We start from the raw sequence: 26986 nt of genomic DNA, 5'->3' as shown, positions 1-26986 counted from the left end.
GACATGTATTGCAGTGGCTCTAAAGATGCCTGTATCAGAAAATGCATAGCATCTCCTTTGTGGGATATTGCAAGTTGTCATAACCATTTGGTTGCTTGTTTGTTTCAATGTTCTGTAGCAATATGCCATCCTTTTCCATTAACACAGCCCAGAGTCCACCGTGAAGTGCACCGGAAGGCCTATATTATCCAAAGCTGGTTGAACTTCTGACAAGTAAAATATGAGTGGATGGGTTAATAACCTCCATATGCTACAATATAACTGAAACTGATTTAATGTTACCAAGGTGTTGGTATGCTTTCAGAAATCCAGGTTTACCATCCCCTGCCAGCATTCAAATGAACATGAATCCAGTGCTGTGTATTTATGGACTCTTTTTTAAAAATGTTATTTGGTTTATTACAAACCTTTAAAAAAGAGAGGAAAAGCAATGTGTCAATATTTGCATGTAAATTGACAAAAATTATGTTGCATTAAACTAATTATTGGACTCTTGGAATGTTCATGTGCACAACGCAATTCCTGGAGATTTGGGGCAGCCCGGCTGCCGTTGTGGCTCGGTCTCTTCATTTTTGTCAATGATGCCTAGTAGAGTTGGCTTGCCTAATAACGCTCTCCTGTTACTTGGGAACTTTTAGTGAGGACCACTTCATAATTAACCATGGGGAGCAGTAGAACCAAAAATCATATTTAGGTGCTGTAACCTTTCTGTAAAGAGAATGCCTGGATATTGTGGTCGGGGGCAACTTGCCTGTGCGGTTGATGCCTTCTTCAAATCCAGTATCAATTAAAAAACGTTTTCTATACTGTACTCCTCCAACTACTTGTATATGTCAACCACTACTAGTTCCTAAGGATCATGGATTCAGTCATTCATTTTGTTTTGTGTAATATTCATCTTTTCTCAGGAATAGAATCCGCAGTATTCAGTGGCCCCTGCGGTCTTATGTTGGCATCCAGATGTTTTAGACTTCAACTCCCTTCAACATTGTCCAGCATATCTAGTGATAAAGGATCATGGAAGTTGTTTTCCAAGCATCTGGAGGGCCAGGCAAAGAGTAACCATGCTGTAAATTAACTACGATTATGACTTTGGCCAAATCAAATGCATATCGAGATTTTGTCAGAAGCCAATCTCTGTCCAAATGGGGGCTGGCATATTTACTCTCCATTATAGGCAAGTGCTTCCAAGCTTAATACAATCAGGGGTGGTGAGAAAGGACATCCTTGTTTGTGTATGTGAGTGGTTCGCCTCGTGTCTGTCAGAGCAATGTTTACCAGTGCAGCTTTCTAACACAGGACATATGTTGCCTTTCTGTCATTGAGATCTATCTGGGTATCTACCAGATGCTTCTAACACCATTCAAAGAAATACATCTTCTAACCACTGTATTCGCATCATCAAATGTATTGACACTGGATTCGTATCTGTTGTTGCCTACTTCAGCGTCCAGAGCTTTATCAATAGATGTTCTCATTTGATCAATCCTGTAATAGTCATCATGTAATCACTCTGTAATAACACCATTGAGCTCACCAAAAAGTATTTGGGTATACGGTAAAGCCCGTGTTATGCAAGCTCTAAGGAGCCTTAGCTTTTTATGTTACTAAGATAAGACATTTCTCTAGGCCACTTGAGACACAGAGAAGGAGGGAGCTAAGGTTCAAACTGTGTGATTAATGCATTCAATTAATGCACATCTTGTATATGTGCCTATTTGGTCAAACCTCTATTTCAAGGTTATGAAGATGTGTTGTAGAACAATCCATATGTTTCAGCTTTTAAATGCATATATAATTGCACCTTCAACAGAACGTGTCCATATACTGATGACATTGCTCACTCATAAGGAAATATTGGTGCTCTATGTCCAGAAACACCCTGAAGAAGTCTAATACAAATAAAGAAAATCACTAGTGGACACATTTTACTTCTTCAGCAATAGCTTTTGCATGTATCTTAATGCATGTATTATCATTTCTTTTCAACAACAAATTTCTACATGCGAGTTAGAGATCAATTTCAGGGCATCGGTTGCCTCGAAAACCTCTCGATCCGCGCCATCCTCATCCGTTATCCATGAGCCGCGCCATCCTCATCCGTTATCCATGAGCCGCGCCATCCTCCTCCGTTATCTATGAGCCGCGCCATCCTCCTCCGTTATCTATGAGCCATGCCATCCTCATCCGTTATCCCGGAAATCTAGTGTGTGGATGATAAATCTAATCTCTGGTCGACAATAGAACCAGAGATGGGCTATTTTTTTGGGGTGGGGGTTCTGGGGATATGCCCAAAGGACATGGTTTGGGAATAGCTGTCAGGTATGAGTAACATTAGTCACTGGTGGTTGGCAACAACCACCTCTGGTGACCATCAGCAAGCACTGTACAACCTCAACTATAAATTCACATCTTCCCAACTCCCTTTATGATTACCTAATTATGAATTATCAAAGGTTGGTCAATTACGAAGACACCATTGTTAACCTGTGGAAGTGGTCAAATGGGGGCTCTAGTCAACTAAGTAGGCTTCTATCTACTGCCCCTATCCCCCGGTTAAAAAACAATGTATTTGGAAACGTGGGTTTTTAGTCACACTCATGCAAGAACTTGGATCTGGGTGAAGTTATGAATGGATCGCTGGCAGCTTTCTTAGAAACCTGGAGCCCAATCTTTGTTCCTGACCATCACACCCACTTCACCTAGTCATCGACCAAGTTAAAAATCCTTAAGCTACCAAAACACATTTCCTTGTTTTCCCCTGAAAGATCAAAGCAGCATTGTCGTAAGTGGAAGACCAACGTAGGAATTGTAGACAGTTCTACAGTTTCAGTCCTGCTACGTCCACATTCATTAGTGGTATTTCTGAGGGAATATGATATGAAAAGGCCACTCGAGGACAAGACGTTGGCCTTCACTATGAGTATGACGGTGCAGGTAAAAACAAACATTAATAGATTTACTGCCCATTTTACCATACTACCATATTGGAAGTTTGGAGGTCATGTGGCGGGAAATCCACATGCACTTTGCTGGAGGTTTTCCTCGGTATTGCTTCCAATAATTATCGCTGGTGCAATTACTACTGATGATAAGTCCTCCAAAGCCCCAAAAGAGTCCTATGGGATTCCATATTGGGGCATAAACCCAAGAAATAGCACCTTTGGCAAAATGAGGCCCTTCGTCACATTCCGTCATCCAGGCATTGAGTACAACCACATCCCTCTTCTCACGCTGTTCTTTCGTACCTCACGTGAGTCAAACGTGTATACCATATTGCCACATATTGACTCAGTGCCTGTTCATATGATGAGTGATATCCCTTTCTACCATTAAGTAATCATTGAAAACGTTCAACACCAAATTTCTGATGTGCTGTCAGGCAGCGTGACATCTACGGCATCAAAACGAAATGGATCTAATGCAGTAGGCATCGCCTTAGACACAGCGCGCGGGGAGAAGAATGCCCTAACCTGCAGGTATGTCGGGCTCAGGATATGTCCCGCGGGCCATTGGGACACACAGCGGATCTTCTCTGATTCTGGAGGACCGCCTAGTTCAATGCTTACATCAGTGTTACTTTACGTCACTTACCAGCACCACACTCAGCACACTTGAGTGTCTTAAAAGGCAGCAAAGGCTCACGTGTATCACACCACTTGTGTTTTGGTTGCATCGTTTGATCTTGTTATTGCATGCTTTACAACGTGGGCCTGATTTGCTAAAGCTTTTGTCATTGGGAATATTCCATTGAAAACCCCTTTGTAAACCAGGCCCAGAAAGTGAGAATATTAAAAAAGTGATATTGTCCTAAGATGCTGTGTGATTTTATGTGTGACTGTGATTTTGTGTGAGCGTGACAGTGCGTGTATGTGTGTACCTCTAGCAGTGCCTGCGGGTAGCCCACATAGACAGTCAGGGGACTATTGCTGATAGGAAACTGAAGATGGCTATACAGTGTTAAGACAACTTGGAGACACGCTGCACGTTTGAGGAGTCAGAGCACAGCACGGATAGGTAGATAATAATGGTAACACTATGAAGTCGGAGAAAGTAATGCAAGATTTCATCTTTTTTTAGGGACCAAACTTGACTTGTAGTGCACGCTGGATTGGGTAGGGGGACAATGCATAAAAGAAGGGAAAGCATCTGAGCCGATAGGTTATAAACAAAAATAAATACATGTATAGAACATTGAATGTGATAGATAGAGAGATAGATACAGATAGATAGATAGATAGATAGATAGATAGACAGACAGACAGACAGACAGACAGACAGACAGAAAGATAGATAGATAGACAGACAGACAGACAGATAGATAGATAGATAGATAGATAGATAGATAGATAGATAGATAGATAGATAGATAGATAGACGGACGGACGGACGGACAGACAGACAGACAGACAGACAGACAGACAGACAGATAGATAGACTGGTGGCCCGACAGATGGAAAGGCCAAGGACAGACAGAAAGACCTATAGCAGTCTAGAGAAGGCCCTGTGTTTAGTATCAGAGCAATGGACGTATGAACGTATCCTAAGAAGTATTGAAGTACGTAAATATTTGCCTTAGATTTTGTTTTTAAACAGGGCACTTAGAGATATTAAAGTAGGCTTTTAGACATGTGTTTACACTTTTGTAACTCAAGAAGCTGATTGGAGGCGACCAGTTACCTTCCAGACTTATAGCGATGCATTGGACGTGTCGCAGCCGATGCTGGCGACTCATCGTGGTCCCTTCTAATACACCACTTCAGGCTTGATGACTTTGGTTCTAGGCAATCCTAGCCAATGGCGTGGAAAGCAAATTTGAATAAAAATTAGAACTCTTGTAATGATTTTTAATCAGAGATAATTTTTTCAGGAACTCTAATTATATAGTATGTTAATTACCATATCGCAGGACCCTCGAGGATTTCTAATTTGCCTAATTGAATAAAACGAGTATTTATACCATGTGCATGCGAGACAAGGAGAGCTATACCCTGGGGGGGGGGGGGGTCGGTTTAATCAGAGAAAATACAAAAAGTGTGTTGTTTCGTCTAAAAAAAATAATGCACCAGCATGTGGGTACTTAAACCTACACGTGAAAGAAAGGAGTTGAATACTGACTACCTGTGAGACAGCTCAGAGACACGTGTGTGTCTGTGTGTGTGTCTGTGTGGTGTGTGTGTGTGTAAGAGAGATAGACATGCACCCATAGGTTAGAAGTCCTCCCCCAGCAAAACCAATTCAGTTGTTCAGCCTCAAACAGTTAAGGCATTACATAACACATTGGTTAATACTAACACATGATTGCAGCTGTTACAAGAATAAAGGAAACAATATGTTCTTAAAATATATATCAACACATATCCACGGGTAAGCTTGTGTTGCTGCTATGCAATGCCAGTGAAGAAAAAAACACAGGCCTGAAGGTCAAATAATGTGTAAATATCACTGTAAACCCAGCATGAGCCTTCTAATTTCTGAGCACACAGTGTTGAACCTGCGTCCTGACAGTTGTACACATGTTTCTGCAGCAGGCCCTCAACCCACAGAGTTACATTACTTCATAAATCGACTGCGGAACAGTCTAGCAACAGAGAGGACAGGTGGGAGGGGGGTGGGGCTGGCAGGTGCCAGAAATGGTCCGTTGAAATGCCACAGTAGCGTCCATCCCAGAAGCACTTTCAACAGGGACCTCTTACTTGATACGCACCTGCTTCCAGCTTGGCCCAATAATCGTGAACAACGTGTCAAACAATCTGGCCAACCCACCAAAGCATCTCGGACAAAGCGAGGGGTTCTTTTGAAGGCATCCCGCTTTTAAGCCAAGATCAAAACAAAACCAGGAAAGCGCGAAAGCAGCATAGTCTGGGGTCGCGATCAGTGATTCTGTTTGGGGGTGTCATGAGATGCTGTTATAGTGCTTAAACGTGAACTAGACGCTATGTCTGTACTGCATGACACGGTTGACCATATCGTGTTAGTCCACGGTTGCCTGCGTAGCCATTGGGAGGTGGTGGACTCTGGGGTCTACACGGCTGATCTTGTCTCGTAGAAATTGGGGTTCTAATGCTAGCTTCCGCTGGTTTGCTCTAATGGGAAATTCTTCTTTTCGTAAAGGCGGGTATCACCCTCCCGCTGCTTCCCATCATACCCTACGGGATATGCTTATCTGCCACCGAGGGCCTCTTGTAAGAACAGGCAGTTTTAATGGCGATGACCTGCTGTGTTTAGAGTGAGTGTCCACTAGCCCTAGTGAAAGGCGTATGTAAGCCCACACACACATGTTTGTGCATAAGTGCACAGACTTTGATGCACATACACACAAGGGGATAGCGATATACCATCATAAGAGCGGCTCTGTGCGCGAGCTCTGAAAGTGCGCAGAGATTGAAGCCCAATTTATTTATTTATTTATTTATGTGTTTGTTTGTTTGTTTGTTTGTTTGTTTTATTTAAAGGGAGAGAAATGACAAAATAAAAGCGACGCAGAAGGGACATGGGGGTGAAACCATCTCCGCACCAAAGACAGGGGGAGATGGTCAAGGAGCCTGGCTCCTCGCCCACTGCTTACCCTGCACACACTTTCAGCAGAACAAGTCAGCTGTATCTGGAGGGGTCGACTTTTTGGGGACCAGCTTCTCCGCTGTTTCCCGCGGAGCATCTGGTTTATGGCCCAGAGAAAACTGGGTCCCACCGAGGCCCTTGTTGTGCTGCTCCCCAGGCGACAGTCGCCCTGTTTTGACTGTCTGTGGGGAGACGCAGAACCCGAAAACTACGGGGTAGCACTCTCAACCTAACTGGCAGCCGCAGAGGCAGACTCTCGAAGCTGAGTGTGCTCTGACACACCTTCTATGTTCATTCCAAACTGTTATACGAAATAAAGCAGAGATCGCAAACAATGCTGGCGTGTCTTCATGCACAGATTCCAGTAATGTAACATTTCCGCGTGCATGCACTATGTTTATAGACGTCAAATGGTCGTACTTTAGAGCTTTGTGAGTGTGCACGAACATGTGTGTAGTGTATCTTTACTGGAAAGGCCCCTTCCACCACCCTGATTCCCAAGTTCTTCTCCCCCTTATTGCCGCGTTCAGCTTTCTCCTGGACCCTTAAAGGGGCGTCTATACGGCGCTCGTGCTCAGCCTGAACACACGCAAATGCACTACGCGGGTTCTGAAACACCTCCAGGGCTGAGCCGGCCCGTCCGCAGGGAGCACTCTCAGCTGCTCCGGTCGTCTGGCCTGGCAGCAGGCCTCAGGGCCGCCCTCGGTCGGGCATCAATTATTCAGGGCTTGTGTGGGCCCAGGCAGCACCGCAGCCTCGCATCCGGGAGCTGCCCTGCCGTGCCGATCACTACAATGGCCGAAGAGGGTCTTCGGAATCCCCGCAGCAAGGCTCGGCCCTGCCTGCATTATCCGGATGCCTTCCCAGGGGTCTTGCTGGGGAGAGCCCGGAGGCGACCCCCGAATGCGTGCTCCTAAACCAAGCTCTCATGGCCGTCACAGCCTTCCTGCTCGCACATACCCTCGCACATGTGCTTGTATCGTGTTTCAAGCTACTTGGAAGAGTGACCTTGCGTTTGTGTTTTCCCTGTCGTGGTTATTAAAAATGCTATTTATTTACACATAAAAAACCCACACGTGTTTAGTGGAAGGGGCGCAATGAGTACTAGAGTGAGTTGCAGTTGACTGTGGGTGCTTCTGAAGGGGGGGTCGCAATGGGCCTTGTTTGATTTCTAACCTGTGTGGTGCGTCAGATAGTCGTTGTGTGTAAGTGTGTTGAGGGGGGCTGGGAGGTTTGCTCGCGGCCCCGCCAGTGTGAAATAACCAGTGTTGTCTTGGGTAATGGATACACTTCTGTGACTCAAGTGGGTGATCAGGGGACACACTTGAACACGTGTGTTGGTTGGGGTTTGTGTGTGTGCGTGTGCGTCTGCACACTGACACGACTAGCGGTTGCCTTCTGTGTCTGTTGCACGGGATATCTGGATTAGTTTTTTGACTTGGCTTTAGACTGGTGGTTATATTAAGAGGAGTGAATATCAAAACAAATTGAAAAGTACTGTTATGTGAGTCCACAAGGTGGGCGTTGATGTTGAAACCTTCGGCGCTCTTCCTGGCTGTCTCTCCCAACCTCCCTCGCTCTCTCACACACGCACACTGTTTTTAATGTGTGATTGGGTGTTCATTTCTGTGTCCCTATGTTAACTGCCGAGCAGTGCTGTTTATGATTGCAAACGTTCCCATCGGAAACCCTTGCCCTCGCAAACATGTGTGGCAAAGAGACACATCGCATCGTGTAATCACACAAACACGTTCGTTTGTGCAGAATGCCGAGGAACCCATCAAAAAGCCCCGGTGCGCGTTGAGAATGCAGTCGGTCCACCGTGGTCCCCAGCAGGGACCCCCAGGCCCCTCCTGGAGTCCCGCAATGTGGCCAGGTCCCGGGAGAGTCAGGCCTCCGCTGGAGCAGGCTGACGTGTGGCACGCAATTAATAGATTCGCGCGCTGAATTAAACTACACACAGTGTCCGAATAGCAGCACGCTGCCTTCCCCTGGCAGCCCCACAGGGGGACATGTGTGCAACCACACGCGCACACACAACGCACGCATGCATCCGCACACGTGAGCGCTCCTTCTGCTTTCGGGTATGCTCAGGGGAAATATGGGAACACTAGCCGGGGGCTACCGTTTTGAACTGTGAACCCTCGAATCCTGCTCAGAAACCCCCATAAACCCGGGTCTCTGCAGCGTATGGAACACCTGATGTTAATCAATGCCGGGGCCGCCTGAGCTCCAGGCGCGCATTAGCAGTGACTTCTCTAAATCGCACGGCGCAGTTCGGCAGAATTGCTCTTGCGCGCGCCGATTAAATATCGCACGACGAAATGTTCGCCCCGCACTCCCGAGGCGTATGCAGATAAACTTCCCGGCGACAAACGCCATGCAATTGTCCTACGTTGGCCCTGATCGGGCCTTGTTCAGTTTCACAGATCCAGACGCGCCGTCCATGTAAGTCAATCGCTTTGAAATTCGCCAAAGAAATTAGTAATTGTTCACCGAGTTACACAAGCCGACAGCAACTTCAGGTTTTATTTTCGACATAGTAAAAAAAAAACATATTATTTTTGGGAACGTTGTCACCAAGATGTATTGTGGATAGCAATCTTCAAAAACATTAGAACACATTAATATGGGAGTGATGGTGTATTTTCTTGCACAAAAAGTAAGGGGGTTCTTCAAAAAAATGCAGGGCTCCTGGTCATAGCAAACACATAAAAACATAAAACGTGCTGATAGAAATACAACATACAGACAATATGTTTTTGTATATATATATATATATGGAGAATGTCATACCCGTGATATGGCAATTATAACCTAAATATGTAGCTGGGTCTTTCACTTCAAAAAAGTGGTCCCTTTTCAAAAACCCATAACGTTGAAAGAAAAGGATGCCATTGTTTGTCATCTTGTGATGATGCCTCTCAATAAGAAAATAACTTCAAGCATAAAATGCCTGCGCCTACGGGCGAGTGTGGTTGTTTTATTTGGTCTGCAATAAGTCCAGCATCGTGAAATACAAACTTAACTGGCGAGCAAGAAAAATGATAGTGACCTCAAAAATGAGACACCGAGTAATTGACATAACATTCCATGAGACGTGGACGGCCGTGTCGGCGGGGAAACGACACGCATCATGATTGCAAGTTTCAAAACACAGTTGAGCAAAAGTTCCAGCAGCTGGAAGTGTGCATAGCTATGCCAGGGAGGGCCACGTTTCTCTGGGCTTGCACACAGGGCAAGTAGCGAGTCCCAACAGCTGGGCGAGTGTATACATCAGCACACACGGCTGTACACAGTTCCAGCAAGGGGGTGGGGGGGGGGGGGGTGCCTTCGTTTTCCCACACAGGTGAGCAACAATTCCAACAGCTGGAGACGACTGCTAGCCGCGTAGGTTAATTCAATTTCACAGCTGCCCAGGCGCCACGACCTCGTGGAGCTTCGCGCTTTGCCGCGTGTAGCGCTTTACGGGAGGGGCGCGCGGAGGGCCAGTGATATTTTGCTTTCACTCGGCCTGCCCGTGCGAACTCTTAAGGCCGTGCAGGGCAGGTGACACATGTTGGGGATTCTGTTTGCAGTGGCGCCTTCCACTGCAGACACTCCAATGAAAATATTGACACACAGTACACTAGAAAAACGCACACATTGCAACGTAGTCAGCATTTATGGCAGGAGGGCCAGTTACAAACTGAACACGAGTCCCTGAAAATACATGTAACACAAATACCGACAACTCCATGAATTTACAAAGAAGGTGCATTTTTTTTTCCTCGCAGGCAAAGGGAAAGAGAAAGTGAAAAGTATAAGGTGGGAAGTAGCCAGTTCAGGCTCAGCTTCCCATGTGCCACCCACCCCGCTACACATTCGAACACTTCAGCTCCCGTACCTATCACGGCGCTGCTCGGAATCCCAAGAAAACAAAATAAAACAACAACAACAGTGTTGCGCCGTCTCGGGCTTAAACATGTCAAATGCAAAGAAACAACGTCAGCCGCAAAATTCCAGCGGAGGGAAAATGTGTGGAGAGCGAGACGTCTACTGGAATGCGACTTCCGGCAAAAACTGAAGTGTGTGTCGCCGAAACGTGACAGTTGACAGATTCCGTTAATGGGGCACGGCGTCTTCAGCCGAGAATTCGGCGCAGCAAAAAGCCAAATGCGAAAACCGCATGTTTTCAGAATGAAACTCTGTCACTGTTCTGTCACCATCAACCAGTATCCCCCCGCAGGCTGCCTGTCTCGCTAGTGGCGGTCTGCCATTTGCAGTCACTCGGTCTGCCTGTCTCTTTACCCCTTTCTGTCTGCTGTTCCCCACTAGGTACCCATTACTCTTGTGAGGGTGTCTCACTCCCTGTCTCTCCCCCACGTGTCTCCCTGCTGACAACGCGTTCTGCTTTCATTCTCCCCTGTCTCTCTATGGACAGTGTTCCTACACTTCCTGTCGCGCGAATCATGCCTGCACCCATGTCTCTTTCTCTCTGTCCCTTTCGCCCTCCCTGTCTGATTTTCTGGGTATATCGCTGCCTTCCCACCCGCTCTCTTCTCTCTCATCACCCGCCACTCGTATCTCCTCCTTCTCTATACATCTGTGCGGACCTTACCTCTCCATAACTGCCTGTCTCTTGCCTGTCACCCTACCTCCTTTTACTCCCACTTCAATTTGGCGGTCTCTTCCTCTTTGCCTGTCTCTTAATCGTTCGCGTTGGCTGCTCTCCCTGCCGGCGTCTCTTTCGCCCTCTCGCCCTCTTTCTGTCTGCCTTCTCGCTACAGGGACTGTCTCCTGCCCTCGGTCTCCCCCTGCCAGTGTGTCGCGCGTTGCCAGCATCCTTCTCGCGGCCGTCTCGCGCGTCTCGCGTGCCACTCTCTCCCGCTTGGGGCCAGTCCTCTGCTGCCTGCCTCGCACCTTGCCTGTCTCTCTGCCCGGCCCGCCTCTCTCTCTCTGGCGCCCGCTCTGTCCCTGCTCCTTTCTGCCTGTGCGTTCCCCTCGCAGCCTCTCTCTCTCTCCCTCTCTCTCCGTCTGCTTCACGCTCAGTCCTCTCTGTTCCATCCCCCCCTGGCGTCTGAGGGCAGAGCTCTAGCGCCCACTATTTCAGAAACCAGGAACACTATTTCACAAGACTTGGAACGGCTCAATACGAAAAAAAAAGTTCCTTTGCCTTTCTCAACTTTTAGATAACTTTCGTTTTTACAAACGTCTCCCGCTGTCCACTCTCCTCTGCTGGTGGCAGGGGCACCCCCCAGACTCCTCGCATGTATACCCCAAAAAGACAACACTGCAGGGGGCTCACAGACAGGGTCCCCCGGGCTGGAAGTGTGTGTGTGTGTGTGCGCGTGCTCAGATCCCTGCACAGGGTGGGCACCGGGTATATCCTGTGCCTGGGGGACCCCCAGATCGGGTGGGGGAGGTGCAGCCCCCCCCCCCCAGGACCCCTGGCCAGCTGCTGGCCACGCGAGGGTCAAGTTGAAAGGCAGAAGCAAAGGGTACGAAAAAGACCTACTTTTGGCCAGCTTCCTCGCCCTCGCCTTGGATCGCATGTCGCCGGCTGGCTCGGTGTGGAAGGCTCTCCTCCTCGAGCCCAGACGCCGCTAGTGCCCTATCTTCATCTCCCGAGCATTGTCAGTTTGGACACCTTCGCACATGCGCACCAGAGCCCTTCCATCTGACACCCTCGGCAGGGCCAAAAAAACTTTCCAGTGTATTCATCAGCGCCACTTTCCCCTCTCTGTCCTATCCTCTTCCCCGGCACACTCATCTCCCCCCCTCCCCCTCCCCCTCCGCGCAGCACCATCTCAGGCTGGCTCGTGCGGGCTTCCCTGCGCTGCCGCTTTAAGAGAAACACTGGCTGCCCTCCGCGTGCGCCGCGCAGCCGGAGCGCTCCGGCCAGTCCCTGGACCACATGTAAGGACCGCGGTGGCGTCCGCGACGGGAAGGTAACTATGCGGCGCGGCATGCCCACTGCACAGCATGCAGCGTGCACTTTACAGCTTGCCATCCCCGCCGTGCATGAACTGTGTGTGTGCTTGTGTGTGTGCATCGTACAGATGCGGTGTAAGGGGGTGCGCACACATATGTACACACGCACCTATGTATGCCCAGGGTGCAGCCTGACCGTCCGGGCAACAGGAACATGCATTTCATTTTCTCGAATGACTGTAAAGTGCCTCGACTCTTCATCAATGCTTCTTGCTTGCATGGACTCGTGCGATAGGCATGTGTGTACCTGTGTAGGGATTAACCCGTATGGATATTTATACATAGCATCATTGCACAAATATATATATATACACATATATATATATATATATATATATATATATATATATATATATATATATATATATATATATATATATATTCATACACACACCCACTACGTATCCGTGTGTATACACACACAAACACTACCACTATGTATCCGTGTGTGTGTACACACATACACACAAAACCACTATGTATCCATGTGTTCACACACACACACACACACACAAACACAACCAATATGCATCCGTGTGTATGTGTGTGTGTGTGTGTGTGTGTGTATATATATACACACACACACGCGCGCATAGGGATGAATAGTGGGTGGTTATCTATGTGTGTGTATATGTTGCAAGGTCCTGGTTCTACATAGAGCACCGTCTGCCATTTTGACCTCTTTCTGCATGTGTGTCTGTGCCATAGATAAACTTGGGCGCAATACACACGTGCAGTGGCTTGCTCACTTGAAAGCACGTCTGATGCCGGCATGCACTCGGGGACCGGGGCTCGTGCACTTTGACTAGCTGCCCTCGTCGCCCGCTTGCCCCTGTCGCAGCGCTCACATGGGAACTGCCATTTGATGGCACATGTGTGCAGGGCGCCGAATGTACTGCAATTGACTGTAATTTGGGGCTTAATAGCCCCTGCCTAATTAGGGGGCTGCTCCGCGTGGTCTCCTAGCTAATTATGACGCCTCTCTTTACGATTAATTGTAAGCACTCGGAAGTGGCTCATGCTCCCCTTGACCCCAACAACCCCTGCCCTGCCTCCGAACCTGGACCCCCCCCATGGAAAGCAGTGGGGTTCGGATTAGTGGCAAGGGGGCAGCACCCTGTGGCCCATAATGCTTTGCTCTGCAGCAGCCCTTGCTCGTGTCACCCCAGTCCCCTCTTGACCTCATTTAATTAGATTCCAATGTTACCTCCAGGATACATGTCTGAGGGGGGGGGGTTATAAGTCAATAAGTCAAGAGTGATTTAACACCCCGGGCGCAGGAACCCTGTTCGTGGAGGTGTCCAACCTCGTTGCCAGGGAGCTCGCGCGCATATATGTCTTTGCAGGGGGGTGGGTAAGGCACTGGACACTGCGCCATGTGGGTCGCGACTTGGCATAACATTCAGGTAGATCTTCACGTTTTGCGTCAGGTGGGGAGCACATACCCCTGAAGAGGCTTCCAACGGCGGCGGGGGGTAGGGGGGGTGTTTGGGGGCTTGCTAGGTGTTTCTCCCTTCCCATGCCCTCCGGATATTTCCTCTGATGCCAAGTGCCAGGATCACGGCCCTGCTGCAGCCTGGGGTCAGCCAAGGCTCCGGCGCCGTACTGGGGTCCGTCTCCCCTGCAGCCTACCCCCTCCTCCTCGCCGGCGATGCCCACCGGGCTTCCGCGAGATTGCCGACCCTGCCAGCCCGCCGGTGGAGGGGCCGCGGGGACCCGGGAAACGCCCGCTGATGGAGCAGCAGGCACCATTGACAGGCGAGTGCCCGCGGGTCACTCCAACAGGGTATATATATATATATATATATATATATATATATATATATATATATATATATATATATATATATATATACATATATATATATATATATATACTGGTTATGCTGCACATATATGTAGCCGTAATGCGTACACAACAAATATGTGTTTGATATGTTTGTTGTACATAATATGTAGCTTCTCCTTATGTAGACTGAAGAAGACGAGATTTTCCAATGTAATGATATTTAAGAACTGATCAAATATTGTCAAAGTCACATATCCAAGAGAAGATGGATGCGAGGGTGACGTGGGTCCCTGCACCCCTCGAAGGAGAGAAAAAGAGGGAAGGCGGCGAGAAAATGCCCCCTCCTGGAGCCTGCCCGAGTCACACACACCGCTGGCAGATTTAGACTAAGAGGCACTTACTTACCTGAAATGCCGCACTTCCCCGGGGGACCATTTAGATAGTTGTGTTGATGTGGTCCCAGCTTTGAGGAAACGACACTGACTAACCAACACACACAACATACGCAACAGCCACTCGCGGCACGCGTTTTTGGAACACATTTTAAACGATTATGCTGCGTATTGTATTATTATTTTTTTAATATTATTATTAATATGTTCATCGCCCGTGACGTGTATTTTGAAAGCACGCATCGTCCCGATTGCTGTAGGGCGCCTCGTGTTCATCCGAACCCGGCTGCATGGCAGGCGGTGCGGCGGCATGTGAGTCTGTTTCCAGACGCCGTCCCCTCTGGCTGGCACATCAGACCAGCTATCTGCCAAGCGTGCGGTGCTACCCACCCCCCTTTAATTTGGTTGGCGTGGGGACGGAGTGGTTTGACGGTGTTCACAGCTCGATATTTCTGAATGGGTCAGGTTTGGGAAGTAACCGCAGTGGGATGCACACACACACACACACGTGTGGAGTGCACTGTGCGTGTCTAAAATGTCGGCAGCTGCCCGGAAGTGTCGAGCTAGGGGCGCACTTTAAAGTGAACTTGGGCGGCTGCACGGCGAGCTTCCTTTTCTGCTAGTAGGTCAAGGTGGGGCAATGGGGGGTGGGGGGGGGGCTGCTCCGATTCATGTTGTTGTCCCAAAATATCTGAATTTAAACACACATTTCCGCAGTTCAAATGGCGAGCGGGGGGGCAGGAAGGTAGGCGCTCGGTATATACCGTTTCCTGCTGTCTCTAATGCGGCGGTGGGGGGTGGGGGGGGCGCAGGTGCCTACACCTTGATGCCACACGCGAGACGGAGGTGGACACCTGTAAGGAATGTCTCGAGGAATCCTAGGGTGCCAGCCATCAGCAGTTGCCATCTGTGGAGGTGGTTGTAGGTTTAAAGCGCTTTTAAATCGCACATGGGGGGGGGGGCGCCTTATGAAGCACATCAACTTTCTAACCGAAATAAGTATTGACAAGGACACACATTCTGGCAAGACACCGTCACGCATACGCCTTCGGGGTGCCTCTTTGGATGCAGGTGTGCTTCCAGGTAGAGTGGCACATCTGGCAACAGTGGGAAATGCCGTTTCTTATGTGTGGGGCAATGTGGCGTCGAAGATGCGCTCCCTGCACCCCAGGATGCACGGAAGGGGTGCACCCGCCCCTCTGCCCAGTCTAACCGTGGCCTTGAATGCTGTGTTGAAATAGGGATAGCGTGAAGGGGTCAAGGGTGAACCTCGGGGGCGGCTATCTCGGGCAGAAGGTCCCCAGACAGGCCAGCACTTAGACTACCTCTAACCCTGGGCCGCCCCATGCGGGGACTTTCCGACGCGCTATTTATTTCATGAGCGTACGCTTAAAAAAAGATATTTCAATTAACAAGGCGCAACAATGTCATGTACCACAAACGGCCTCGTGTTTCTCATGTCCGCCAGCTAGCACACCTTGCTGTGGTATCTCCGCCAGCTAGCACACCTTGCTGTGGTATCTCCGCCAGCTAGCACACCTTGCTGTGGTATCTCTCCATGTATGGCTATACTTCCATCTGTCTGTTTGTCAGACTGTCAAACAGCTAGCTTTCTTTCTTTCTTTCTTTCTTTCTTTCTTTCTTTCTTTCTTTCTTTCTTTCTTTCTTTCTTTCTTTCTTTCTTTCTTTCTTTCTTTCTTTCTTTCTTTCTTTTCTTCCTTTCTTCCTCCCTACCTTCCTTCATTCCGTTCTTCCTCTTCTTTCTTCTACTTCTATCTATGTAGCTGTCAGTCTGTCCCTCTAGCTACCCAATATAGCTGCTCTTATATCCATCTTGAAAGGTGTCCTTATAGTTGAATACACGGCCGGAACGCCCCGTTACTGTGAGAGTGCCGAGTTGTTGTTTTGGGGGGCACTTTAGAAGTGCACGCGCAATGGAAGCCCTTTCTAAGTGCCAGCCTTGGTGGGTAAATTAGGTTATGTAACCAAGGTCCTCCCAAACACCCTTCCGCCCGACGTGTCCCTTTCGGGTCCATTTCTTCCCCTCTGGCTGGATGCTGCCCCCACCCCGTCCGGGGTCGGGGTCCCGAGAAGGGGTGGTCCAGGGCGCCAGGCGGCCATCACCGAGCGCCCCTCTGTTGTTTCTACCCTGGCACTTGCGGAAACTCTAAATGCGCGTTTCGACTTCTGTCTTTGTTTGCGCTGCTTCGGGACCGGACCAAGGCCTTTACCTATGCGCGTAAGTAAAAGCGCGTGCCCCCGGGTGAGGGACCCTCATGATCGGAGCGATACCCTACATTATTATCGTTATCGTTATCGTTTTTGTTTTTGTTTTTGTTATGATAGTACTAATATTATTGTTATGTCTTTCCTCATATATTTGGAATACATTCAAACCTGTATTATTATTATTATTATTATTATTTCAATTATTATTATTATTATTGCTATTATTATTACCACCACTAATGGACACGGGAGGAGAATAGAATAACCCTTGTCCATCTGTTCTAAGCTCCTCTAGCTGTGTATCCCGGGATCGATCGATAAAGATGCACTGATATGTTGGGTGCACATATTGTGGACGGGTACTTTCATGTCATGGATGGCGTTTGCTTTGGAGCCACCTGTTTGATTCGTGCTCTCCGTGATTACACACAATGCGAATAAACCTGTGCTTTCCCGTAGAAAACACCAACACCGGACCTGTGCAGAAAAAGAAGCCCGGCCGCACGGCTTTCCACCTGAGCGGGAACATGTGCCGTGGGTCGGCCGTGGGAGCCCGGCGTCCGCTCCGCCCGGGGGCGCTCAACGCCCACGGGGCTGCGTAGACGGGCGCTTTGCGCTTTTAAAAAACACTTCTGGGATCAGAGTTTTTGGCGGGTGAAGGCTGCCCCGTAATTTATCTCCAGAATGCACGCCACTTGCAAGTAGATAATATGGCCCTGGCTTTGGGAAGTGCACAGGATGTAGGCAAGCGGCTGCTGTTTCTTTCCTGCTCGCAGGTGAATAACAAAGTCATCCTGCAAATCCGGTAAAACATGTATGTAGGCATACATCATTTTAATAACACAGCAATGCCTTTTGGAAGACCGGTTGTTTTATTGCGGAAGAGATATTTCGGCCATACATTTCGTTATACAATATATTTTTTAAAAAAGTCTGACATCTCAATAACACCCAATAACGTGTGTCAACATTTGGTGAGGTGCACGCATGTGCCAGGGACCTCTGCCAGGCACCCGTGCCAGCAGACAAAAGATTGGCAGTGGCATTTCATACTGTCATTTTAGGACCGCTCTTGTGTGTGCACTTGTGTTTCTGGGGGAAATATTTGTGCATTCGCCCCTGCACCATTTTTCTTCAAGAAAGTGTCTGGGTGCTATTGTTTTATGTTGTATTTAATGACTGTATAACTATAACCCTTCTTGAATTGTGTCGTGCTGGTTGTTCATGCCATGAGTTATTATTATTTATTTTATTTGTTTTGCATTCGTTAGTAAAGTTCTGTGCCGAGGGGGCCGTGCCGTGTTCGCTGAAAAGTCGCCGCGGAGCGACAATGGGCGCCTTCCCTTGAGGATTGGTTGGCTTTCAAAATCCTCCTGGGAGGGGTCTGCTGACATGTGTTCTCCCCATCCGCAGCTCCAGGAGACACGCTGAAAGGGAGAGGCTGTACATGGATGCAGCGCTCTTCGAAAAGAACACCGTCTCTTGGCGCTTTGAAGGGTCTGCAGAAACTCTCCTGTAATCATTCACCTATTGCTTGGCCTAAAGCACTCTGCTTAATCACACACAGATACAACACACACACACACACACACACACAGCGGAGTATCCATCTTGACACAGTCGACGCACGCATACATGGCACCCAAACACACACCGCGATTGCATCTTAACTCACTCATATTAAAGAGTACTACTCAAACGCATACACTGTACATGTCCCACAGAAACATTATAGATGATCAAACACACATATTGCATGTATGCACACACGAAGCATCTATCTACGTTCAAATGTCCCAGTTTACACACACAGACACACAGACATAAACTAATTACTTCGGAACAAACACAAACAACACCGCTGCACAGACACACATAATGCAGCTGCACAGACACGCAGCTGCACAGACACACATAATGCCGCTGCACAGACACACATAATGTAATGCAGCTGCACAGACACACATAATGCAGCTGCACAGACACACATACACACGGCCTGATTTACAAAGTGATATTCATTGGGGTTCCCCATTGAAACCCGCTTTTTAATCAGGCCCAGTTTCTATCTCTCTCTCTCTATATTTCTTTCTCTCTCACTCTCCCTCTCCCTCTCCCTCCCTCCCTTCTCTCTCCTCTCTCACACACACACTATCAATTATTACAACTGATCGATCTCACATACACGTAATAGCACATACACGAATGCAAACGCTACACTCTCTCTCTCTCTCTCTCTCTTTCTCTCTCTCTCTCTCTCTCTCTCTCTATCTCTTTCTCTCTCTCCAACTCACTCTCCCCCTCCCTCCCTTCTCTCTCCTCTCTCACACACACACTATCAATTATTACAACTGATCGATCTCACATACACGTAATAGCACATACACGAATGCAAACGCTACACTCTCTCTCTCTCTCTCTCTCTCTTCTCTCTCTCTCTCTCTCTCTCTCTCTCTCTCTCTCTCTCTCTATCTCTTTCTCTCTCTCCAACTCACTCTCCCCCTCCCTCCCTTCTCTCTCCTCTCTCACACACACACTATCAATTATTACAACGGATCGATCTCACATACATGTAATAGCACATACACGAATGCAAACACTCTCTCTCTCTCTCTCTCTCTCCTCTCTCTATCTCTCTCTCTATATCTTTCTCTCTCTCACTCACTCTCCCCCTCCCTCCCTTCTCTCTCCTCTCTCACACACACACTATCAATTATTACAACTGATCGATCTCACATACACGTAATAGCACATACACGAATGCAAACGCTACACTCTCTCTCTCTCTTTCTCTCTCTCTCTCTTTCTCTCTCTCTGTCTATCTCTTTCTCTCTCTCACTCACTCACTCTCCCCCTCCCTCCCTTCTCTCTCCTCTCTCACACACACTATCAATTATTACAACGGATCGATCTCACATACATGTAATAGCACATACACGAATGCAAACACTACTCTCTCTCTCTCTCTCTCTCTCTCCTCTCTCTATCTCTCTCTCTATCTCTTTCTCTCTCTCACTCACTCTCCCCCTCCCTCCCTTCTCTCTCCTCTCTCACACACACACTATCAATTATTACAACTGATCGATCTCACATACACGTAATAGCACATACACGAATGCAAACGCTACTCTCTCTCTCTCTCACTCTTTCTCTCTCTCTCACTCTCACTCTCCCTCTCCCTCTCCCTCCATCCCTTCTCTCTCCTCTCTCACATACACACTATCAATTATTACACGGATCGATCTCACATACATGTATTAGCACATACAAGAATGCAAACGCTACTATCTCTCACTCTCTCTCTCCATCTATCACACACACACACACCACAGCTGAGCACACCCACTACTGTTGGTCATGGTCCTGATGTTGCGGCCAGTGCCTTGACTGGAGTAAAAGCTGGCAGGTACACCACACACAACCTGCCCCAGGCCAGGCTCCCCCAATTCCACCACCCAGTGATGTAGGGCCTTACGGGGCTTCCATAGCCCCGGAGCAAGGGGCCTGCGGGGCCTTGAAAGCCATCAGCTAACATATGCTCGCGGCAAGAGCTCGTGTCTGGGATATTCATTAGCCTTGCAATGTGTCCTGCTTAACGGCATATCGGTAATAACCTGCACTTCTTTCCTCTTTCCAGGCCGAGCCGGACACTCAACGACTGGCTGTAGAATTCCACCGGAAGTCACCAGGGCAAACCGGAGCGGATAGCGCAGGTGCTCCTCCTGCGTGCTAATCGATTTCTGCCCAGGGTGCACATTGCATCAGGAGAAGTGCAGGAATAAGCCTGTTGCACGAATCGACCAATCGGCATTGCCGACTCCTTGACCCCCGCCCACTGCACTCCATCACACACCCACATTATTGCACCTTCAAAACTATATATGCGCACACATGCGTGTAGCAGGCGAATAACTTAGAGTGAGGGCAAGGGTCAACCTCCCCCTCACACCGCGCCTTCTGCCAGGCGTGCTAAAGAAGCACTGATGTTAGCTATATACATGTTTGCTATTAATGAGCTCTGGACGTTTCATGGACCATGTCTGTGGGAAACGAGGACCCCAGCCAATTTTCCGAGTGAAAGGTACCGGTTTGCTGGGTAAAGGACGATGGCGACGTCACTGCAGACCGGGTGCAGTGAAGAGCCAGGCAGCGCGGGCTGGAACTGAACAGGACCCACGCAAGGGGTGCTGGGAAAAGCATTGCAAGCCATTTCATTGGGTGACAAGTACAGGCACTTTCCTCTCCGCTATTTCTCGGGAAAGTAGCAATTGATAAACCCTATCGAGGTGTTCCTTTTGAAGCCAGGGCACCTGGGTGTGATAAGTGCAGCCCGGGGCCACGAAGTCAGTTCTCGGGAGCACGCGTTGGCATTTTAAATATGGGTTAAATGGGCAGGCGTTATACTGGGACAAGCAAGATGTCCCAACACACGCAAATCAACACTCACGTTGTCGCTCAAAATAGCTTATGTGAACCCCAAGTGAACACTGTAAGTTTCAAGCGTCGTTGACTCCCTGTTTTGGGTAAACTTTGAGTTCAATATTCAAAAAGTATTTTTTTCCTTTCCCAAGACCCGTTCCCAATTGCACCAACAAAAAAAAAACAAAAAAACAGGCCGCTGTATTTTTCTGAAAAGACTCCACACAAAAACACATCCAACAGCGCACCATTTTGTTTGGCATGCGATGTATAAAGATGCAACAAAGTAACCCAAACTGGAAAACGGTATAAATTACCCCTTGCGTTTGTGTGAATCCAGAATGTTACGTTTACAAACAATAGTCTCTAAGGGGGCGTTACTCTCTGATATGTTGCGTCGACAAAGTGCGCATGAAACAGCGCCGCGGGACAACGGGGAAACGAATTCTGACAGATTAGAACGAATGCTTCCCAAAAAACAGCATCGCCCCGAAATGTAATCCACACACGTGGGGGGCGAGGGCGGCCAGGGCGTGTACCCTGCTCTGGGGCCCATCACGGGTGCCCGCGTGAAGCGCTGTGAGGCAGGTGGGAGCCTTCTTGGCGCATTTCGTTTAATTCGGTCCTGCGAGCGATGGGGGAACGGGTTACCGCTGCACCGGCACTCCGCTGTGTAAGATAATTGGAGATTTGACGCTTTTCGCTTGTTTTCGGGTGGAGGCCGTGGCGCCCCTTCTAAGAAGACTCCCCCTCTCACGTGTACCCCAGGAAAACTGCGCTCCCTGCCGTCAAACGGGGGCCAGGCTATCAAATCCAACCCAGTCATCGGTTTATCGACTCAAGTCTGCAAACTGAGTGCGTCACAAAATAACGACTTTAGATGCGCATAAAAGTCCGCTTGAGCGCGTTATTTCGACTCAGTGGAACGAGCGGGTGGGCATTGCGTCTGCACAGCCTCGCCCCTGACGACTCCAGGAGTGTGTGTGCTGTGTGTCCCTTCAAAGTGTCATAATCTGATTAAAAAGAGCCCTCGTCCCATATCATTTGAGTGTGACCTTACTGCCGTAGTTACCATTAAAGTGAGCATGATATCTCGGAAGTTTTAGTCAATGTTGCAGACTTAATTTGTGCAAATGCCAAGTCACATGTACCTGTTTACATGCCTGGCGCTTTGTGTCTTCCGTAATTGACGACTCCAGTGACATTGACAAGGGGCAACCATAGCACCTGTGTGCAAGATTTAAGCGATTACGATTATGACGACTACATAAGTGCAGAGCAAATGCATTCCATATATATAGTCGATGCTAACATTACATTGTTATTAAAAGTGAAAACGGTGTATGGTCGTTTTTGGAAATATCAATGTGTATACTCACGAGAGGGTGTTGCGTTGTGCACTTCGAACACCACACTTAAGCATTTGTTGTTGGATAGTAACATGTGCCGCGCAATGTCATACCCATCAGATGCAGGGCAGTTATAGCGCCTGCACGAATGTCCATTCATGCACATGTATGTAATGATTCACACGTGATTGTGTACACTAGAGCTCCCTGGGCGTATTCATTCGGAAGGCGTGAACAATTACACTGCCACACACACCATATACACAACCTCGCCCCCTCTGTTTCCCCTCTCCCCATCCCCAGCCCCTCGCCACCCCTTCCTTCTCCCTCTCTTTCTTCCCCCCTCAAACAACTCCTTCAAAAGGAAATACTGCTTTCCGGTCTCTGACCAGCGCAACGCCCCCCCCAACCACCCACCCATGGACTTCCTAAGTCTTTGCATTGTGTGCATCCACCTTCCCTCCCCCACCACCAGCATTTTTTAAGCCGCATCTATTGAAAGACCTGAGTGGTTTATGAAGAAAAAAAAAAGATGCACACCTTTTATTCAGCAAACAGACCATTGTATTACAAAATGGCTTGTTCGGAGGGCGCCGGGGTTATGATGTATGTTTCGGATGTGGCCTGTCGGGCGCGGACACCGCTGTCCATGTATCGGAGGCCAGCGCCATTATTTGCAAGTGCACAACAACTCTGCGTTTCCAACACAACACGTGCAACGCCCGGCAGCTTTCCTTTCAATTCTGATGTTCGGGGCAAAATCCTGTGTTGTTTATAGTGCATGTTTAAGTGCTGCGTAAATGTACTTTTTACTGCATTGCTAGGACACCTCGAGGACACTGCAACAGTCTCTTGGTTCAGACTTAGATTATTCACCTAAATTAAATAAATAAATACAGTATTTGTTTTCAATGTAAATCTTTTTTGTCTCAATTGAAATAAAGAACGAATTCCCACCGCGATGCATCCCAGCAATACCCACTGCCGGATGGGAAATGCGCGTGGAGGGGGGAGGGGGCATGTTTCTCAGATTGAAAGTTGCAATCAAGACAGACGGCCGCTGGTGTGTCGAAGATCAGCACGCGCTTTCCGCTTCCAGGCATGGCCACGCCATTGGAATCCCATTCCCTTTCTAGGAAACGAGCAGAGGCTGACGCTCGGAACCACACACCCGCAGAATCCGCATTTTCAGTGACCTGCAGACTTCAGGCCAGTGAACATGCGTGACTTAGATGGGACCGCGTGGAGCGTTAGGTGCGGCTTCTTTCCCGCTGCCTCCACTCACCAGAGGGGCGTATCCGACGAGACCACTCAGAAAGTGCCCGGGCCAACAGCCAGCAGGTGTGGGCGGGGGTTGGGCAGACATTATCTCTCTACACTAAAGACTCGCGGGAGAGCACCCCTGCCCGCCCTATGAAAAGTGGGGGGATCGGAGGCGCCGGCAGCAGAGTTTTGAGCAATGTAGCGCATGACCACGCTGGCACTGCATCTCAGCACTGTGGCGAGCAGAGAGGAACAGCGAACACCTGCCGAGGGCTCCTTTGGCACACACTGCATTCCAGCCCACACATGCGGGCACCCCGCCTGCCCCCACATGCACCACGCACACATAGGAGCACGTGCCCAGTTTATATTTACAACCTAAATACTATAGCTCGCCTTTCAAAAAGGGGTGCGTCACGGACCAGAGCGCCCGAAAGGTACAAGGGACCGCCGGGAGGACCACACAATATGGTTCCCTGCACGTGGCAGTTGCTCCACTAGACCACCTGAGCCCCAACCAATGCAAACACACACACATGCATGCTTGCACGAAGGCACACCCGTGCACACACAGTTCCAAAACATACCCCGCACTCCAAATCCTGCACACCACACTGTCCCGCTTCCCAGGGTCTTACTGCGACATTTCACCGACGGATCAAGTCGCACAGGAAAGCTGCGGCTGTGCACATTCTTATGAAGAAACACACGCGCGCTTTCTAATTGTTCCCAGGAAATGCCGAGTGCAATCCCGGAATTCAAAGGTGGCGTCGCCGGCCAAGCGTAGGCTGCTTTCGACACATACAGGCAGGCGCATTTTTTCGTGGGCCTGAGCTCGGACATCTCCATCGCGCGAGTAGATATTATAAACCCCTTCTTCCTTTCTCGCTCGCCCCTCGTCCTCTTTTTATTTCTCACTCATTCTCCTTCTCTCAGTCTCAACCTGCTCTTCCCTCCTGCGAGCTCTTTATCTACTCATCTCTCGCCTCTCTCTCTTCTATCACCCGTTTAATGCCCCCTCCTCCTCTTTCCCTCGACTCCTCTTCTCTTTGTTTCTCTCATTTGTGTTCAATTTTGAATCGCCTACCTCATTCCAACGCCCTCTCTTTCCCGCTTTCTCTATCACTCTGTCCCATCTAAGACTCTCTATCCCTTTGTCTATCTTTCTCTCCTGTGCTGCCCCCCCCCCGTCTCCCTACCACCTCCCTCCTGTCCTGTGTCCTATATCTCTCACCACTCTGCCCTTTCAATCTATCTCCTCTCGGTCTGTAGAACTCGCCTCTGTCCCTCTTTGTTAATTTCTCTCTCTCGCTCTCTCTCTCTCTCTCTCTCTCTCTCTCTCTCTCTCCTCCTCCTCTCTCCCTTCCCGAACCCCTCCATCTTACCCACTTTCATACACCATTTGCCCCAACCCCCGCTTTCCCAGCTGAATAAGACATTCACTTACATATTAAACTGACATTTTTTCGTGTTTATAACTTAGAAAAAGAGGAGTAAACGTTGGTAATTCAATAAAGTACCTTCCTCAGGTCTCTTAGTGCTAGAATAATTGTCCCTGCCAAAATCGATGAAGGTTTTGGTAAACGGGTTTGATGTTATTAGGGGATACGTCTATTTGAAACAAGTCCTCCCCCCACCAGCAGAAAGGGCAAACATGTACTTAAAAAAAAGAGGTCTTCAGAGGTCAACTTTGGGGTGATCAAACGTAATTTGACAATATTTATTAACATCCCTGGAAGTGAAAGCCAAAAGTTACCTCCGCTACAGATCTCCACTAAATGGACAATATACCAATAACAGCCACAGTAAAATTCATTAGCTAATTGTTCCCATGTCCCACCTTGAACCACCACGTCACAGCACACGGCGTCACCTGACGCAAGGCCCTGTCACATCACAGCCCCACCCCCCTCCAAGGGCATGCATGAATGGAAGATGTTAAAGCATCAATACGTCCAGTTGGGCGTTAACCAGACGGTATTGCCACTCTATCATGGTTTGGTTAATATCGGCTCTTACGCACCTGCAGCACAGTCAGGGCTGTGACAAGCAGTGACCTCAGATGCATTCGGTGGTCACGGTTGCTTACAATGCCACGTTTATTCTGACAGCATCACTGTGTCAAGTTCACTCGGTGAAGTACGCAACGTTGGGAAGTGCTCATTATTTTTTCCTAGCTACTCTGACAGCAACGTTTTTTCCTTGCACCGTTCATTTACCACATCGACTTTACCGCCAATTGTCACAGCGGTGGCACGCGCCAACATGTGCAGGAAGTTGACGTGCGTGAAGTTCACAAATACAGCACTGTTCAAAGAAGTGTACCTCCCAATGAAAAGTGTATTACCCGCTAAAATCCAGTTATTCGAAAACAAGCAACGCATAAACTCATTTGCTGAAGTCTATTTCCCGCCAACGCACATTTAGCCGAAAAGGAATAGGCATGGCCATTTTTGGATCCCATTTGAATATCTCTATCCCTCCCAAAGACATGGCAAAAAAGTTCATCAACAATGAGCTAGTTGCTTCTTAGACATTCATTGTTACCTGCATTTTAGAATGGACATGTGATGATAACACAGGAGCCAAAAGAATGCATCCCGATTCTTCCAGCCACAAAGATGCAGGAAGTCCATGACGGTAGTGCATAGAGCTCGTGTCTCTGCCATCATTTTACGACATGCAAGTAATTGAGTTGTGAGACATTATTTCAGAATTCTGTGTATTGCGCAAATACTTCTCTGCACCCACTTCCTTGGTTTCAACAGGAATAAGTAAGTAGTATTTGTTTTTCCGTTATAGTTGTTTGTGGAGTTTCCACAAAGCACAATTTATCATACCAATAATTGCACACACATACTGAAATGCCCTAGAACCCCATTTTACAGGCATTGGGGCAAATCTGCAGAGTGTTAAGCACAGCGCAAAATGACTTTGTGCCGCAAACGTACACTTTGTGCTGGCCATGCTAAATGTTTTTTTTTCTGATTCACAGATTGGACTTTGCACTG

The 26986-nt window shown here is 48.4% G+C and overlaps 1 protein-coding gene across 5 annotated transcripts in view; it reads right to left on the bottom strand.

Moving 5' to 3' along the window:
- Positions 1-12266, bottom strand: part of PRDM16 (PR/SET domain 16) — a 1279606-nt gene extending 1267340 nt beyond the window's left edge. For 4 of the 5 annotated variants that reach the window (XM_069610219.1, XM_069610223.1, XM_069610220.1 and 1 more), the window contains exon 1: positions 12059-12266. In XM_069610219.1, coding sequence (XP_069466320.1) covers positions 12059-12095 — 37 coding nt within the window. In that variant the 5' untranslated portion in view covers positions 12096-12266. The remainder of the gene's footprint in view (positions 1-12058) is intronic. The other variant, XM_069610221.1, reaches the window with a different exon arrangement.
- Positions 12267-26986: the final 14720 nt, after the last annotated feature.

This window comes from Ambystoma mexicanum, chromosome 8, assembly GCF_040938575.1.
Source record: "Ambystoma mexicanum isolate Mex_15411 chromosome 8, UKY_AmexF1_1, whole genome shotgun sequence".
Lineage (NCBI taxonomy): Eukaryota > Metazoa > Chordata > Amphibia > Caudata > Ambystomatidae > Ambystoma > Ambystoma mexicanum.
This window is presented reverse-complemented; position numbering and strand designations above follow the sequence as displayed.